This window comes from Rhagoletis zephyria, unplaced genomic scaffold (genome assembly GCF_001687245.7).
Source record: "Rhagoletis zephyria isolate East Lansing unplaced genomic scaffold, Rhagoletis_zephyria_1.1 Rzeph_scaffold_07127, whole genome shotgun sequence".
NCBI classification, from domain to species: Eukaryota; Metazoa; Arthropoda; class Insecta; order Diptera; family Tephritidae; genus Rhagoletis; species Rhagoletis zephyria.
In genome coordinates, this window is record NW_016164210.1 from 1 (window position 1) to 17,946 (window position 17,946).

The window sequence follows — 17,946 nt, forward strand, 5'->3', positions numbered from 1 at the left end:
GGGTGAAGAGCGATAAATAGCCACCGGGGGTTTCGCGCATCACCACCGACAAGGAATGCGGAAAGGGTACCTTGACTTTGGATGAGAGTTGAAGTTGGCGCGCAAAACGAATGTCACGACGAACCACCTCCGGTTGCTGCAAGGGACGAAACAGAGTTAAAAAGGAAATTTATACGAGTACTTCATAAATAGACAATTTGCTACTTACCAAGTGTCTATAGGAAGCCAGTTGGCCTTCGAGTGCAAAACGATCTGTGGCATGATCGGTAAAACCGATTTGTTTGGCCAATTCGCAGAGGCAACGTCTGCATGTGAATTCGAAATTGCATAAGTTTAAAGTTTTATGTTATTAACTGATTTTAGTAATTTGTTTGCTTTGCATGTGAGGTGATAAGTATAACACTGATGTCAAATTAGGCATTGGAACATGTAAATATGCATGAACTATGTGAGCATATGTGCCTATTGAGATTTTATAATGAAAATTGCTTAAAAATGAAAAATACAGCCATGTGTAGAATATTAAGACCACCTGGCAAAATCCGGATGGCAGGCTTTGAGGTAGCAGAACAAACAATATTGTGAAAATATTTAAAATAAAATTGTTGCAGTTGTTAAAATTACAGTTGTCGCTTTAATAGCTGTGTGTTGGGGGAAATCGTTCTTGTGATCTTAATATTTTGCACACGACTGTAATTTTCTAAAATACAAAATAGGTAAAATGTAAATTTTTGTAAAGATTTGCAAATACACAAACATTTAGGTAATCGATGAATGTAGTAATACGAAGCTATGATCACAAATGGATTATGTATGAGGATATAATGTATATGTATGTATATATGGGGTATATAAGAGCAGTGAAACCTCAATATAACGAGGTTGAAATGCTTCGTTATGTCTATAGTTTCCTTATATTTATAGAATATCAAAATTTCGATACAAAGAAAAATGAAAAATTTTGGAAAAAAACGTTATTTTAGAAGCCGCGTGGTCTAGAAAAACATAACAAACACTGTTGGTAATATGGAGCAAAATGAAAACCTGTCCAAATCCACAATAAAATCTTCATTTTGTTAACTTTAGTCCTAAAACTGCCAGACCCATTTCTAGGGGTTTGTCGTCTTAGACAAAAATATTTTTACCGATTGGGTATTCTACCGGAATCCGCAATAAAATTTTATTTTTTGCAAAAACAAAATTTTTGACAATTTGCTAAGTGTAGTTTCGTTTTTTTTTATAACGGGGACTTTAATGTCAACATATTCAGACTTCAAGACTTCGTTATATACATGCTTTTGCTAATCGGATTCGAACCGTCAATATATTCAGAATTCGTTATGTAGAGGCTTTTGAGTCGCAGTTCGTTACATTGAGGTTCTTGCTAACGGGACTTTAACCATCAATAAATTCAGAAGGTTTNTTCAGGGGACAGTAAAATATTTTCATATATTGAATAAATCGTTTTATGAAGGTTTGTTATATCGAGGTTTCACTGTACAACATATGACAAAAAAAAAATACTTCAAGTATATACTACATATACAAGCGACGTTAGCTAAAATAAATAACACTTAAAAGAAATCCGTATTAAAGACAGTTTGGAAATTTCTATAATCAGACAATAAAAGAGCTAGAAAACGAGGTTTTCTTTCTTTCGCCTACGAGATTCAGGTACAAGATTAATGCATGTCACGCGCTCTGGCATTCAAACCTGGGTAACGACCAGCAAGACCCACCAGACTGAAGAGTAAATGATGCAGCTCGCTAGTCACGTTCATAACGAGCGCGAACATTAATAAATTGCACCTGAAAGGGGCGATCGGACATCTCCCTACGCTCCTCTCCCCATGGATAAGTGATTCCAAGCACTACTCCCCCGCCTCACTTACAAATCACTTATGTACGTCTGGTCTAACATCGACATGGGTTCAGAAAAATTCACCAACACCGTTCTAAACGCCATCACCGCTCAAATAACAAACGACCTCAATCAGAAGCGCCCTTTATGCTCTCTTGACCCGTCCAATGTTTTCGACACAGTCCACCAAGCCATGGAAACATCGTCTCATCGACAGTACACATCATCACGAAGTAATGGGTGTCAAACTATATAGTTGTGGAGCAGGAAGTCATCGGTGCCATTCAGGGGTAAAACATTTAAACCTTATTCACCAGCTAGACGAAATAGGTTAGGCTGAAGTGGATATAGAGGAAGTCGATGGCACAAAAATGTCGACGCGGACATTGTGCAAGTAAGACGCCCTCCACCTTATTCTCTCGTTTAAATCGGACCTCTACGTGACACAAGAGTCACGCTGCCCCAACTACGATCCGGTAGATAAAGTAGGCTCAATTCGGACATAGCCTCAAGAGAAACCGCGCGCGTCTTAGGGCCAAAGCTGCAAGAGTCGGATGGAGAAGATGACTAAACAGCTTAGCGCTCAAGGAACCAACTAAGGCAATAGTAGATAGGGTAATTGCAAAAGCTTTGCCACAGAGAATTTCGTTGAAAAAAAGACAAGGGAACAAGACCATTTCAGAGGTACGAATTTCTGCTTCGGCTTTTGAGATCAAAAATTATAAGATGCTACTAGTAGAAGTAGCGACGAATGAGATAAGTGTTGGAGATAATTGTTGCTGTTGTTGTTGTAGCGGCTACAACAACCCCGCCCAGAACGGTTGGTATCTCAGTCGTTGTCGTCAAGTTCCACTAACGGCAACCCTAGGAAGCGTGCAGCTTCTGTGGGGTTGGTCCACAGGGACAAGGCCGTTAGGGTTGTCGGGTTTTCCGGGCATGCGAAGAGATGTTTCGAGTCTTGTGGGATCTCTCCGCATGCCGGACACTCATTCGGCACATCCTCATTCAATCTACTCAGGTAGGAGTTTAACCTGCTGCAGTAGCCGGAGCGAAGTTGTGCTAGTGTTGTACGCGTCTCCCGAGGCAGATGAAGCTCCGTCTCGTCTGTGTACGGGGGCGGTATGCCTAGAACGGCATTCACAGGTCTGGAGTCTACATAACTCGAGACTGACTCCCTGCGAATGCCGTTCAGGGCAGTCGGGTCCAGAGGTTGCTTGATGAACCTCTGGACTTCGTCCGTCAGTTCATATAGATGCCTCCTGACGTGCCTAGGCGAGGGCTCCTCTGCAAGCAGCTGTCTGTTTGGGTGGCCACTTCTGTGGCTCCCGATCAGGAACTGCTTGCAGAGCATTATATTGTGCTCCTTTACGGGGAGCATTTGCGCCTCGCCGTGAAGATGGTGTTCGGGCGACATCAGAAGGCATCCTGTCGCTGTCCTGAGTGCGGTGGAGATAATTGTTCTATATTGCTGATGACATCTCGACAGCACTTATGTACGTGGCCAAGAAAACATGCAGCGATAGTGTGATTAGGTGGACAAAATTTTTCTAGCTGGAGGATCAAAAAAATTACACCTGATGAAATACTATTGCAAGGAAGAGTGGTTAATCCAGAGATAATTTAGGTAGGCCTTCTTAAGTGAAGCCATTCTAAAAGACCTACCCAAGAAGGGTTGAACAAAGTGCTTCCCAGCATGCCTTCTAGAAGTGGTTTTTCTTCTGTTTACAATTTACGCTTATGTGTAATAAAGTGGTCCAAAAATGCATGTAAAAAAATAAGGTCGCATTTTTAATGCCGCCAGCCCCTAGGAGTGTTCTATACCAAAAAAAATATACCCCTGTTTTTTTATTTAAAAAAAAAAATTAGGTGTGCTCAAAGCGCTCAATGTTTTCAATGTATTTTATATGGGGGAAAAACAACTTTTCGTAGAAATAGTGTAGAATTCTTGAAAATCAATATTTTTCGATCGGATAACTTTGCTTATCTTCAGGAGATTCTCGGTAATAATACCCAATTGTTTCTTTAACAATTTTTTCATGGTAACTATATTTTATAGGTCCTAGAAAATGCAATGGGGGACCATTAAAAAATCTTTAATCATAAAAAATTGTTAAATAAACAATTGGATATTAATATTTGAAGTCTCCTGAAGAGAACCACAGTTTTACGATTGAAAAATATTGATTTTCAAGAGTTTTATACCATTTTTACGAAAATTTGTTTTTTTCCCCATATAAAATACATGGAAAATTTTGAGCGTTGTGAGCACTCCCTAAATATTTTTTGATATCAAAATAAAAAAATAGGGGTATATTTATTTTCGGTTCAGAACAATCCTAGGGGGTGGCGGCATTAAAATTCCGACTTTATTATTTTGGACCACTCTAATGTGTAATTTTATATTTTTAACATTATAAACGAATTTACATAAATATTCATTTTCCAATTTTTTAATAAAACATATTTGATATGAACCTTAAATAATGTATGTATTTACACCTTAAAGAAGTATGATTTTTATGAATTAAAGATGCGGCTACAACAACCCCGACCAGATAGGTTAGTCCCTCAATGGAAGCGGAAGACCCAGGAAGCGTGCAGCCTCGATGGGATCTGTCCATAGGGACAGGGACGTTAGCTGAGTGGAGCTTTTGGGGCATGCGAAGAGTTGCCGTGAGCTATGTGGCGACTCTCCGCATGCCGGGCATTGGTTGGGCACATCCTCGTTTATTCTGCTCAGGCATGAGTTTATCCTACTGCAATAGCCAGAGCGAAGTTGGGCTATTGTGGTGCGGGTCTCCCGAGGCAGACAAAGTTTTTTCCTTTACAGGTCAGGTGGTTGTGTGCCCAGAACGGCATTCAAACATTCATTCTGCACGAAAGACTGAAACGTTCATGAACCAACTAACTGGATCATATCAATGCGGCTTGAAACCTGCCAAAGCCACCATTAGGCAGAAAAGGAGCTGCCTTTAGACGCAATGGCGCGGCGCGATTTTCTAATTAGGGAACGCAGCAAAATTTAGTGTGACGTTGAACTCAATTTTGAGCTCGGAATGGCCGCAATAGATAGCTTGGTGCAGTGCAGCATTTGCCAGCATAAAGAAAGAGACAAAAATAAATTGGTCTAGGTAGATATAAGAAGTATATATTAACTGTTAAGTAGACGCCCAAGTATCCTCTCCCTACTTAATTGGAAACAAAGAGTGTTCGGAAATCGAATTAGTAAACTAAATTTAGTCTCGATGGGAAAGCAAAGGATGTGTCTCAGTAGTGGAACATTTTCACAAACGATTCGGTGAGTTTTAGAATGTTAAAAATAGATTTTTAATAATCGTGCTCAATTTTTTAAACATACGAAGGACTTTTAACTTATTTTACTAATTTGTATGAATCGGTTATTTTTGTTTTAGCTGTAACCTGATTTATATTAATCCTTATAATTTGATTAAAATTTAAATATATTTTAATATAAACGTTTTCTCCTAGCTGCCAAACTGTTCAACAAATTTACGTGTGTAATTTTATATTTCGGGAAAAACTCTTTCATTCAGATACTGATGCCGAAACTCAGCAAAATTACATAAAAGAGCAAACTTCAGTAACACAATTAAATATTTGAAAAAAGTATGTAGTATCGAAATTGATAGAAATGAAACTACGAGATATTTATAATTAAACATAAAATTGAGTAAAACACACAAAATGTTAAAATGATTAATGCAATTATTTACGCCAATTAGGTGTTACAACATGTTAGGACAACATAAACTGTGCAATTTTATAATTTTGAAAAATTTACATGCTGTAAGCTCTAAAACAAAAACTTCTAAAAGCAAATATGATTAAGTAAGTAAGAGGAAAATGATGTTATATTTAGTGCAATTAAACCAGTAGTCTTATTTTAGTATTTAAGGCTTCAGCATAGCCTTTTGAATGAGTACACAAGTTTTTTCGTTAATAAAAGCAAGGTAAAATATAGAAAATTTATATTTCAACTACGTGTAATACAAAACTTTAAAAGCGGCATTATTGAAAACCAACATTTTCGGTAATCGATTTATTTGTTGTTGTTTTTTGGGAAAGTGCGTCAGTGTAGTGCTGTAGAAAATAGCTTCGCATCTTACAGGAATTTCAACAAATGTCGCTATTTCAAAATCATTTAGCGCATCAATCCGTTTTTTTATGCTTTGTAAAGGCGTACGTAGCACGATTTCTGTTTAGATAGCCTTATTAAAATGTGCATTTAAAAAAATACTTTTTTGTTTTGAATAATTTGGAATTTGCATGACTTAAATTTCTTGATTGGTATACAACGGGTAATCTAAATTTCTCGCTTAATATTTGTGCAAAATACAAAAACCTAGTTGTATTGGAACAAAAATTTGGATACAGAAAAGAGTATAGAAGATAAATCATTTACATTTGTAGATAAATATTGTTGAAAAGTAAAACCAATTACATATTCAACCAAAAGAAAGGGGCAAGCTTCGAAAATGAACTACGTACCCATGCAAAAAGCTAGTCAAACTGGAGTCAACGATGGCATACCGATTTGTGACAGGCACTAAATCTTTATCCAGCATCGCCACAGCGGTCACATGCCCACAGAATTGCGCGTAATGTGCATGTGTCAATGGTGAACAGGTGTTCAGTAGTATGGCGAGACCTGAAAATTACATTTAATTTCATAAATAAAGTCTTGTGGATTTGACTATTCTTAGAAATTTGTATTCACCTAAGGGCTTAAGCGATTTAATATGCGCTTTCCATTCATGATCGTCAAATTCCAAACGGAAAGGACAGTGCTGATCGTGTGTAAGATCAAGCACTTCGGCTACAATGCCACCATCCTTACTTTCTGCCTGACTTGTTCGGTTGCTCTCCGTGTTCAGTGTTGAACAACTAGTACTTCGCTCATCCAAGCGCTCATCTTCCGTTTCATGTAAGAAGAAAACCTTCTCGGCTGTCGGATTTGGCCATGAAAGTATGCCTTTCTTGTCTATACAACAGAGTGCCGTGATGGAACCCAAAACCTGAACTAAATTCGATGAGCGAGGTAGTAACTCACTTTCACCATTCCATAGTTGCCACCAATTGCGGAAGACATTTGAACGTAGCAGCGAAATATTATCATAGTCAAAGGTTGGACTGTCCAAATCTTCTTCGAATGATTTTTCGGAGTCTTTGGTGATAAGAACTTGTGGTATTCTGAGAAAGCACTGCAATCTTGCGACTCCCCACAAATTCATTGATATCCACATGATGGGGAAGATGAGTGGAAGTAGTGGTATCACGGCGGCTGCGGGTGTCTCTAGGAAAACGTATTTCCAGTAATGTTGCTCATCGGGATGCCTACCCGCACTAGGCGAACTGCTTAAACCATTTATGCGCAATAGACCGGCGAAAAGTGTCAGACATAGGGCACATATGAATCCCCATTGTTGGATGTACTTCGTCACCAGCTGCATATAATAAAGAGAAATCAAATATAGATTTGTTAAGAGAATAACATTATAAATCTGATCAATTCGAGATCGAAAACTTCGGCGATCTTTGTTATTTTCTTTTCCATAAGTAGAAAATGCTTCTGCTTTAACTAAGTAAGTCCAGATCATAAATTGATTAATCTTGATTGATTGATTGATTAAATTGATTTTATCTAATATCACATTTACCCACCAAATAACGCTGCTGATTGTAAATTGTTGATGGTCGTTTCAAAGAGTTCTCTAAAATAACACGTAAGTTATCCAGGAAGGGCGTGGTCTGCAAGCTACATACTAAATCAGGCAATGGTGCTCGCGCCAATGGGCGCACTGGAGGATCATTAACTTGTGTTGGACCATAGATTTCATGCATTTCAAATGTGCGCTTGCCATTCACCTCCGCACATGGGCCGGGTGTTATATGTCCCGGCCGTAGCACGATGTGATCGCCCCGTACAAGTAGGGCCCACGGCAGATTTACAATATTACCATCGCGATATGTCCACTGCAGCGACACGCAAGGCGAAATTGGACAACAAATATGCGGATAATTGCATGGTTGCCACTCGCCGCATAGATCACGTTCAGCGAGTCTTATATCGGCGAGTGCCTGGCGTGTCTTGCGGTAGATTTCGGTACGACGTAAATTGTTCTCGCGCACCACCACGCACAAATCCAATGATAAGATAGCCGCAACACAGATCGCAGCCAGATATGCGTCGGCGATAAGTAGCGCAATCATAGTGAATAGAGTGGCTGTGATTGCAGGCCATCCTAGTGGTGTGTCGCTGGGTTTGACGAATGCCGAACGCAGTTTGCGATAGAAGCTGCAATGAACAACAACAAGAAATTTTGGAAGCAATCCAAATATTATTAATAATTAAGTATGCTAACAGGCAAACAATATGCACACACATATATACATAAATAAATCTTGACTAGACTAAACACACGCGCGTATAGCATGTGTGTATATATGCATATAGTATACCCCTTGTACACTTACCTCTCCTTGGCATAGGTGGCTTCATGTTCACGCAACAACTTTTCTATATCATCATGCAGACGAGCTAGTGCAACTCTCGTGGTTAGGCCATAATTGGGGTTTTCCCGGGAAGCTCCTTCACCTAACGCATTTGCGTTTGTAGATACGGCCTTTCGTTGTGACTTCACAGACATCGTTGATAGAGTGGGTTTGGCCTAGAGTTTACATTGAGAACTGCTGCAAACTGGAATTCCAATTTTTGTTTATTTTGCTTTGGTCTTTGTCCTTTTTATCGGTCACAAATTCTACTTTAATTGCATTTTTCGGCGATTTACTCCAAACACAAATAAATTGCTAAAATTCGCGGATGAGAATAAAATCAAAAAGTCAACAAACAAAAATAACAAACGTCAAAAAACTGTCAGCTGTCAAACTCGCTGGAATTTTTCTGGAATGCCCTACCGGAAATCATTGGAATGCACTACCGGAAATCATAGGAATTTCACTACCGGAAGTAGAGGACAAATACCGCAGAGTTGCCGTAGTACATTATGGTAAAATTTTAGAAAAATGGTTTTCATTGTGAGTTTTCAAACGTAGAACGTAGAATGTAATTTTGACGCAGAAAAAAGTCTCACATCTGTTCCTGTACCTGTACATAGCTAGCTATTTCACCGCACCTAAATAAAATAGCGTCAGTTACCGCCCTATTCCAATGCCTCTGACAAAACTCATAGCATATCAATAACTCGAGGCCTTTCCGAACGTAAAACCGGCTCTCGCGCAAATGTGAAAACCATCTGAAACCCGAAAACCGGTTCTTCTGCCATACTTTACGGTTCTATTCCCGTACTAAATCCATTTCCAATACCTATACCTATCAATAATCTAAGTTTCTCTTTTGGAAGGCTGATTGGTTGTCGGAATCTCTTCATATTATAACCATTCAAAAAACTCTGTGCTTGAGCTTCGCTAATTAAGTTCACTCAGTGTGTTCCTCTTTTTTCTGAGCTCTTCCTAAGACTACTTTTACACAGTTCAAGTATTGAATTCAATTCTGCTCGCATGTGGAAGAGAGGGGGTGAGAAGAAAAGGGACGAGTAGACATGTGTCTGTACCGTCAAGTCGTTTCAACTTTCTTGCATTGCTTTTGGCATTTTCGTTGCTTCCCATTTAAAGAACCAAAAACTTGAATTCAACAGAATTGAAACGTGTAAAAGCAAATAGAAACCACAAAAGAGAATGAGCAAGAATTGCTTTCAAGTACTTGAATCATGTAAATCGGGTGTTAGTATTAGGAAGGGCTCCGGGTCAGTTGGTGTACAATTTACTGCCTCCCTTGCAAGACAATCTTCTACATCATTTTCCTCTATTCTATTTTGGCCTGGTACAAAGAATATCGAATATATTCCATGTTTCTTAACCTGGTACCCATGCTTAATGTGACCAACCGTACTTCTTTCGGAAGTACAGTACTTCGTACTTCGCAGTACAGTCAAAAGTATTCTTTGCAATATTTTGTACTTCAGGTTCTGAACTACTCCGATCTTCTGGACTATCGTCACATGGCCTGGTCGATAAATTCGTTCAATCCCTTCAAGTCGCCGGGAACCGACGGCATCATAACTACGCAGCTGCAAAGGGCTCTTCAGGTGTCAGGCAATTGGTTGGCTCCTATTTATATGAATTGTGTTAGGACCTGGTACATTCCCAAGGCTTGGAGGTGATCAGTGTTGCGTTCATTCCGAAGGCCGGAAAAGGCCCTCATGCTTCCCCTAGGGTTTTAGGCCTATTAATATGTCTTCGTTTTTGCTAGAAACGCTAGAGAGACTGATAGACCCAAATCCCAGCAAGACGAAACTGGCATTGTTTACCAGGAAGTGCAAGATATGCGTTGCGGCCCTTACCTCGAGTGGGGGTGTTCGTCTGCGGCTCTCAAGTACTTAGGGTTGATCCTGGATAGAAAGATGTCGTAGAAACCTAATACTGAGGATAGGGGTAAGAAAGGCGTCGGTTGCCTTTTACTGCTGTAGCGGAGCTATCGGTTAAAGGTAACATCTCTCCCCTGGAGTGTCTTCACGGACGGATCAAAACTTAGGGATAGGGTTGGTGGAGGTTTATTCTGCCGGAAACTCTCCACCAGAACTGTGTTCAGGCTTGCAGTGTCTTTCAGGTGGAAATAGCTGCCATCAAGGAAGCGATAGACTCACTGCTAAAGGGTGTGATGGTGCGCTGAAAATCGGTAAAGGCATGTCTGCCTTCTCTATCAATCGCGTCGGGGCACTTCTTAATAAGGCTTGTTTAGGTGTCGGGTCACAGTGACATCGCCGGAAACTGCGTGGCTTATGACCTGGAGTTTGATAGGCACACTTAAACGTTATCTCCAGATAAGGATCAACTAGGGACGCCTCTGCCCTCCTGTGGTAAACTCTTGGATGGTTGGGCCTTTTTCTCTCTCGGCGAGCGCTAGACTAACACGCATACTTCGTACTCGCGATAATGAAATTGCATACTCTACTAAATATTTAACAAAATGGAAAAAAGAAAGCGATGATCTTTTTGTGACAAAAAAAAAGAAAGAAGACGTTTCTCTGCGACATAACTTGTTTTTATAAGGCAGTTTAACATACTTTAGCACCGCAAGGTACGAATGTACCATCGTTACCCCTTAACCCTCTAGTAGGCCAATTTTTTTATGAGTTGAAAAATTCAGGTATGAGTGATTTTAGCACGAGAAATTCAAAACTGATGTCCATTTCGATCTGTGACAGTAACTTTTTCCTACAGGGGAGAAAACCCAAGACCGTCTGGAGACGGGTTCGCCGATATACCGACACATATTTTCAGCTTTCTCTTACACAATGTTGACCTACGAACCGGCAATGCCGTCTGCAGACGGTCAAAAATGCAAAACTGGGGTTTTATATGTCGGCAAGCCGGTCTGTAGACGGTCTGTGTGCACCATTTCGAATGGTGACATAATTATAAAACTTATATTAAAATACGGTGCTTTTAACAACGAAATCCACCGAATTTTTTTATATCAAAAAATTTGAAAAAAGAAAAAATTTCTTTAATTACGAAATTACTAAATAGCAAGAAATAATTAATTTTAACCGTGTTTTCAAAATCTGTAATTCAACTGCCGATTAAAATAAAACGGATTGACATAACGGATTAAAAGTTACTTCGCCGTAAGGGTACGATTTTTATCTAAAGATCGTGGCTTACGAATATACAAAAAAATTTTTATAGATGCACTAAAAAGGTGTTTAGTTCACGACCGTCTGGAGGCGGTTCTGCCTACTAGAGGGTTAAAGGTGCCGAAAAACATGTTAGCTCTGAAGGGCTAGTGATGGGGTTCTGACAGGCTATTGTGCACTTCCTATTCACGCGGTAATTTCAACTGATCCCTTTTGTATCAGCTGGCAAGAGGAATATGAGGTGGAATCGTCTCCACACTTTCTTTTAGACTGTCCAACCTTCGCGAGGCTAAGATGGAAGTATCTTAGCTCGCACTTCTTAACTAATACTGAGCTCTCAGGAATCGAAAACAGCCGCCTGTATAATAATACAGGATGCCAGCCTGGATGAGCCCCTCGAAGGAAGAGATGTTCCAGTTTGATTTGTGGCATAATTCTATTTTATATTCATTTCAAATACGACAGTTTTCCTATGCCATCTCTTGGAAATGATGCTGGCACGTTTGACGATCCCAACATCTCCACCTTTCCGTTCCCGAATCTAACTAAGCTTAGTTGCACAATGAAAACAAAAATAAAAACACTTAATTAAAACAAACGGATTTACAACACCTTAACTTCTTTAGGATTTTTCACTCTGTTCTAGGTTACCGATGTTAAATCCACCTTAAGAAGCAATATTCTGAATTCAGAATTACGCCAGGTTTAATCACTACTTTATAACTTCTCTTCCAGTTCTCTCTATGCTAAACTTGCTAAGAGAGAGTTTTTATTTGAGGCCACGAACACCTGTCGACTTAAAGATCGGCTTTCAACAATAAAAGAGGAGCTTCCATTGGTGTTTCTCATACAAATTTCATTCCTCCGGGGATAGTCTCTCAATCTTTGTCGTCAACCGCAAATAACGGGAGGCCCGGGAAGCGTCCAGCTTTTATGGTGTTTGTCCATAGGGACAGAGGCATTAACTGAGTAGGGTTTAGTGGGCATGCTTCCAGTCGTGTTGTGTCCCTCCGCATGCCAGGCACTTATTGGACACATCTGCATCTAATCTGCACAGGTACGAGTTTAAACTGCTGCAGTAGCCAGAGCGAAGTTGGGCTATTGTAGTCCGAGTCTCCCGAGGCAGACAAAGCTCTTTCTCGTCCACGTCAGGTGGTTGTGTTACCAAACCAGCATTCACAGGTCGAGAGTCAATGTAGATCGAGGTTGCTTTATGAACCTCTGGACTTAGTCCGCCAGTTCGTATAGATGCCTTATGACGCGCCTTGGGTGCTCACGGTCGGTGACACCCTACTAGGAATTGCTTGCAGCACATTTGAGCCTCGTCGTGTAGATGATGTTGTGGCGACATCAGAAGGCATTAGGTCGCTGACCGGAGTACCGTGTTTTGTTAGGTCTGCAGCTTCGTTCACTGCGTCCTTCTAGTCCGCGGCAACCACGGCGGCCAACCAATTGCCTTGTATGTTGCCAGCAACGTTTCGTTGTCTTTGTTCCAGATGTTGCCGGATAGCAACTTGAGGACCTTGTTGAGCCGCTCTATTCATTAAAATCCTAATTTACACTGCTCGTTTATTGAAATCTTTGAGCATTAGCAACTCTAAATTACTCCACTTTTCAGGTCAACACAAGTGGCTACTATAGTACATACATATTTATACTACAAAGAGCTGCTTTGATAGGGTAATGCATATGTACTTCCGGCATTGGCTAAGTTTCCTTCCTGTCATCGGTTAACGATGTGAATATATTTGTGTATGTGTGTATGTGCAAAGAGTAGGATAATTATTTTATGACATACAAATGTACATACATAAAATAATACGGCGAATTCACACATCTACAACAAGAGCGCCTGAGCTTTTGATTACAACACCACATACCTTGTAACAAGAACATAACTGTTGTTGTTCTAAAAAATCAGGATACTTGCCAAGCATACAAAACAAAGCGATAAAGGCATAAATTATTGAAATCTCACAGGGCAATCACAACGAAAATGCGCACTAACTTTCACGCTCTCTCTCTCTCTCTCTCGTAGGTACTCTCTATTCCCATTTTAGCAGTGTACTTGAATCCTGAATCCTGTTCGGTATATTTATTTTTCCCACAAATTGTACATACAATCTGCGAATATGTACTTTTGCATATTTGAGAGCTCGTACTCGTATACCCAGCAATAGAGGGTGTGACCGGGTTAAAAGAAAAAAAATTTCATACTAGGTTCGAAGCTCAGAATGTGTGGTTCATGCGTTTCGGCTGCCGTTTGAAATCGACCGTCGGATACAAAGCAAAGTGAATTTTGGGAAAATTTAATTGAATTAATACTAAATAAAAAAGTAATTAAATGTAAATGAAATGAAATCAATTATAAAATGTGTGATTAATGAGTGTGAAAAAACTGTTTGCGAATTGCTGAAAAGTGAGTCTAGATATGGAAAATGCTGCGAATGATTTTTCAAGTAGCTATACTTATGCGATTATAGTACATAGTTTCTGCTGGCTGTAGTCGCCCTAAGTGCATTTGAGGGCGAAAATTATGTATCCATAAAAGTTTTACGAACGCAAAGTTCAAAATCAAAATTAAATATTAAATAAAAGAAACTGAAGTGATTGAAGAAAATATACGAAAATGTTGAAAATGAAGACTTTTCGATAAAAAATTGTGCAAAAATTTAGTGAAGCAACTTAAAATATGTATAGCAAAGAGTAAAAAAATTAAATGATGAAAAAGATATTTGATGATAGTTTAATATACACACATAAGTGAATACATAAACACTTATTGTTAAGTGTAAAAAATTGAATTTAATAGCTGAAAAATAAATTTTTCCAGCTACACAGTTTTTGTGTACTTCAAAAGCTTTCGGGAGCTACAAAATCAAGTTTAAAGTTCATTCTTAAGTATTTGCAGTGCTGCAAAAACTCTTTAATTGCACTTTTTTCTTAATTAAATCGTAACAACTTTGAGTCACTCCCTGTCTGCTTGTGTCTGTGGGATATTTTCTAATATTTGTGCATTGCAACGGGATGTTTGTATGTACCTCTGCGGATAATTGTATGTGTTTTTGTTTTTGTGTGCACCAATGGTTAAATCTATAGACAGTGGCTGTGGCAGAGCTCACCCTAACAGCATCCATACGAACAGCGCGCGCGCACACACAAACACACCTACACCCACAAATCTACTTGCAATTACTCAACCAGCAAACGTTCCACCATCCCGCACAGGCCGTGTTCGTTCGTCACCACCCCGCTCAGAACACGACAAGCTTTGTCCACCAAACACAATACTAGCGCGACTGCCGCAGTCGTTGCCGACATCTTGTAGGCAAGCAGCCAACCCCCTCAAACTCACAACTTGTGTGCGCCATGGCAATCTGCATTTGCCCAGCGACCGTCAATAAACAAATAAAAATTCGAAAATTGGGCTCAACTAGTCTCTTGCAAATTTTATTAGCTTTCATTTAAAAATAATAATTAATCAAATCGGTTGAGAAATGAAGGCTCCAGTGAATTATGAACATTAAATCCCATTTATTGACCACTGTGCGTCGCGACGTCCGTTGCATTTTACGAGAGTCATATCCTTGTCAGACGCAAGCACGTCCTTATTGATATAACTACTCGTACGTAGGCAGACGTAAGATGTGTTTTGTGTGTGTTTGTGTGTATGAGAGTGGCGACCCGACCCTCGCGCAGGACACAATAGGAAGAGACACTGAAACAGGAACAGCAATAACCGCAGTTATACGCGTTGCACACGAATTCGATGTGGTTGTTGTTGTGACAAACTTAAAAAAAAGGATTTTTAATCAATATACTTTATAAGAACACTTGCTTGCTGACTGATATGGCAACCACATGAATATATAACAGGATAACCAGTGGCTGTTGTCGTTACCGTTGTTGGCGTCGTCGTCGTCGTTGTCGTCATCAACGGTAGTCGATGGCGGTGAACGATAGTAATGCTGAGAGAAAGCCACAGGATACTATACATACGCATATGAGCTGCCGCTAACCGGGAGGCACAGCATATACTATGCCAAACAGAGATAGAGAGAGAGAGAGAGCGAGAGTGTTGGACATATAAACAACTGCTATTTTTCTCCAGAGTCAAAGTTAACTGCATTTCCTGCTCTCAGGAAACTCGACACAATTGTTTCTTTTGAGAACTCACCTTTAGGGCGAATTCGCCGGCTATTGCGCAAGAATGCATTGTCGGTGTACCAATGCCGAGAGTAAACGTAAACAAACAAATGGGCGCGATAAGGATATATTTATGTACATACCTAAACTTAATACGAGTATTAATACGCTTGATCTCAGGGAAACAGGAGAGAGAGAGAAAGAGACACATTTTTATAGTTTATTAGTTCCTTTAGCTCAGAATTTTTTGCTCACTCCGAGTATTTTTGGCTCAAAAAAATCTTATAGATTCCGGGATAGAAATTGTAAAAACATACATACTTACATACATATATGTACATAGTATATGCTCAACAGCGAATGTCCTTACGGAGCTTAAAGTACTATAATGAAATTATCCCTTTGCTGATATGTACATATGTATTTGAAAACGGATTTATCCACACGAGACTATGTAAACACTCTAAGCGACAGACAAAATCTAACGGTTCATAGAATATGTACTTACATATGTATATAGATTACGTGGTTAGAAGGGAGTAGATAAAGTAAATTCATAAAATAAACTCATTTTTATATTTAATAAGAGTAACGAATAGATACTATTTTATTTATATTTAATAATCCCCTTTGTGTGACAACATAAAGGCGCATGCCAAAAATCGGAGGATAAACTCGACCAACACTAAAAAGTATGTGTAAGCGCCAATCTAAAAAAAAACAATAATAAATACTGTCAATGATTTGCCGTTAGAGTTCAAGAAAAATACAACCCACTCAGTCTACGCTTAAAAGCTCTAAGCGAAGTCCCGGCAAGATTTGTAAACTAAGACAGATCTTGTACTGGTTCTACGAAAACCTGCAAAAAAAAGTAATGGCAGACTCTCCCAACGATAAAACTAACAAACAAAATCTTGTTTTCGGTATCTTACTGAGGGATTTACGGGCAATATTTCCCCAAGAAGTAGGTTTTTCGAAAGACTACACGCTACAGCTGCCTACGTTTACATAGTCAGCAAAATTTTCTAATAACAGAACCTGAGCAACCAAACAATTTATGGGGTTGACCATGAGTTTATTTCAAACCGGAACAGTATCCATTGTTTAGACCAGGGATAGGCATATTGTAGTAGTACTTTTTTTTAGAATTTTGATTGGTAATAGCAAAAATATGGTTCACTATGCTCTAAAAACAATCTGTGTGAAATATGACAATTTTTGGTCAATATCTTAGACTCGCCCAAGTCCATCAAAGTTCAATATGGCCAAAAAATACAAAATTAATAAATAAATTAATACATTTTTTTACTAAAATTGCAATAATCTTCTAAAGTATTAGTCCTACATAATATGGACCTATTGGTATATGGACCTTTTTTGTAGAGAATCGAAGTTAGCTAAGAAAAAACTTTTTATAGTACTTGAACTTTGATGGACTTGGGCGAGCCTAGGATATTGACCAAAAACTTTCACAATTCACACAGATATTGCGTTTCTTGATTTTTTGCATAAAAGTTTTTATTATGTATTATTATAAAATATTGGTTTTTGTATAGGCTTCGTGGATCTAATGTGCTTAAGTGAATGTAAAACAAAATTTTCTTCAATTCATGACCAACGTTTCACTAAATTTCCTTAGCTTCCGCGGAGGTGAAAATCTTTATTAAAAAGAACAACAAAGAACATTAAAAAAAAATATGCTACACATAGGCCATTTTCTATATATATACATATATTACAAAAGTAGTAAACTTTTAACAATGTATACATACAAAAGACAAACAAAACTTCCATATCGTTACCTTAATATAGAAAGAGCCTGTCTAACATCGTCGCTGAAATACACAAAGCCGTAACTAAGTGAATACCCAAAATTCCCTTTTTGATTTATTATGATGCATTTCATCGAATTATAAGTCCGAACATCATTTTAAGCAATAAAAAAAATTAGTTAGTTACGGCTTTTTTGCTTTTCTACGACTAAATGAGTTAGGGCATTCCTATATTAAGGTAACGATATGTATACATGTAAAAAACAAAACTTAAAACTTAAATATTAGTAGCAGTCGCCTTTGGTAATCTTGTCATCAGAGACCGTAACAGTTACAACTTTTATTATAAAAATCGCTCCTTAAATTTTTTTAATTTTTATTTAATTAATCGTTAAATAATAGATATTTCTGATTTTTAATTTATAAATCCAAAATAACAATTATTTTTGATTTTTAACTAAACAATCTGCAAATAACAGTTATTTTGGAT

General features: G+C 38.7%; 1 protein-coding gene across 1 annotated transcript; it reads right to left on the reverse strand.

Annotated features, from left to right (window-relative positions):
* Nucleotides 1-4: 4 nt before the first annotated feature.
* LOC108373901 (transmembrane protein 94-like) lies at nucleotides 5-8,718 on the reverse strand (the record flags this gene model as incomplete). Its single annotated transcript, XM_017629836.1, has 6 exons — nucleotides 8,357-8,718; nucleotides 7,544-8,177; nucleotides 6,600-7,326; nucleotides 6,371-6,530; nucleotides 209-305; nucleotides 5-136 (listed from the first exon to the last, which is right to left on the reverse strand). Coding segments are annotated over exons 1-6 (1,923 nt in total), but the record flags the coding sequence as incomplete, so codon positions are not given.
* Nucleotides 8,719-17,946: the final 9,228 nt, after the last annotated feature.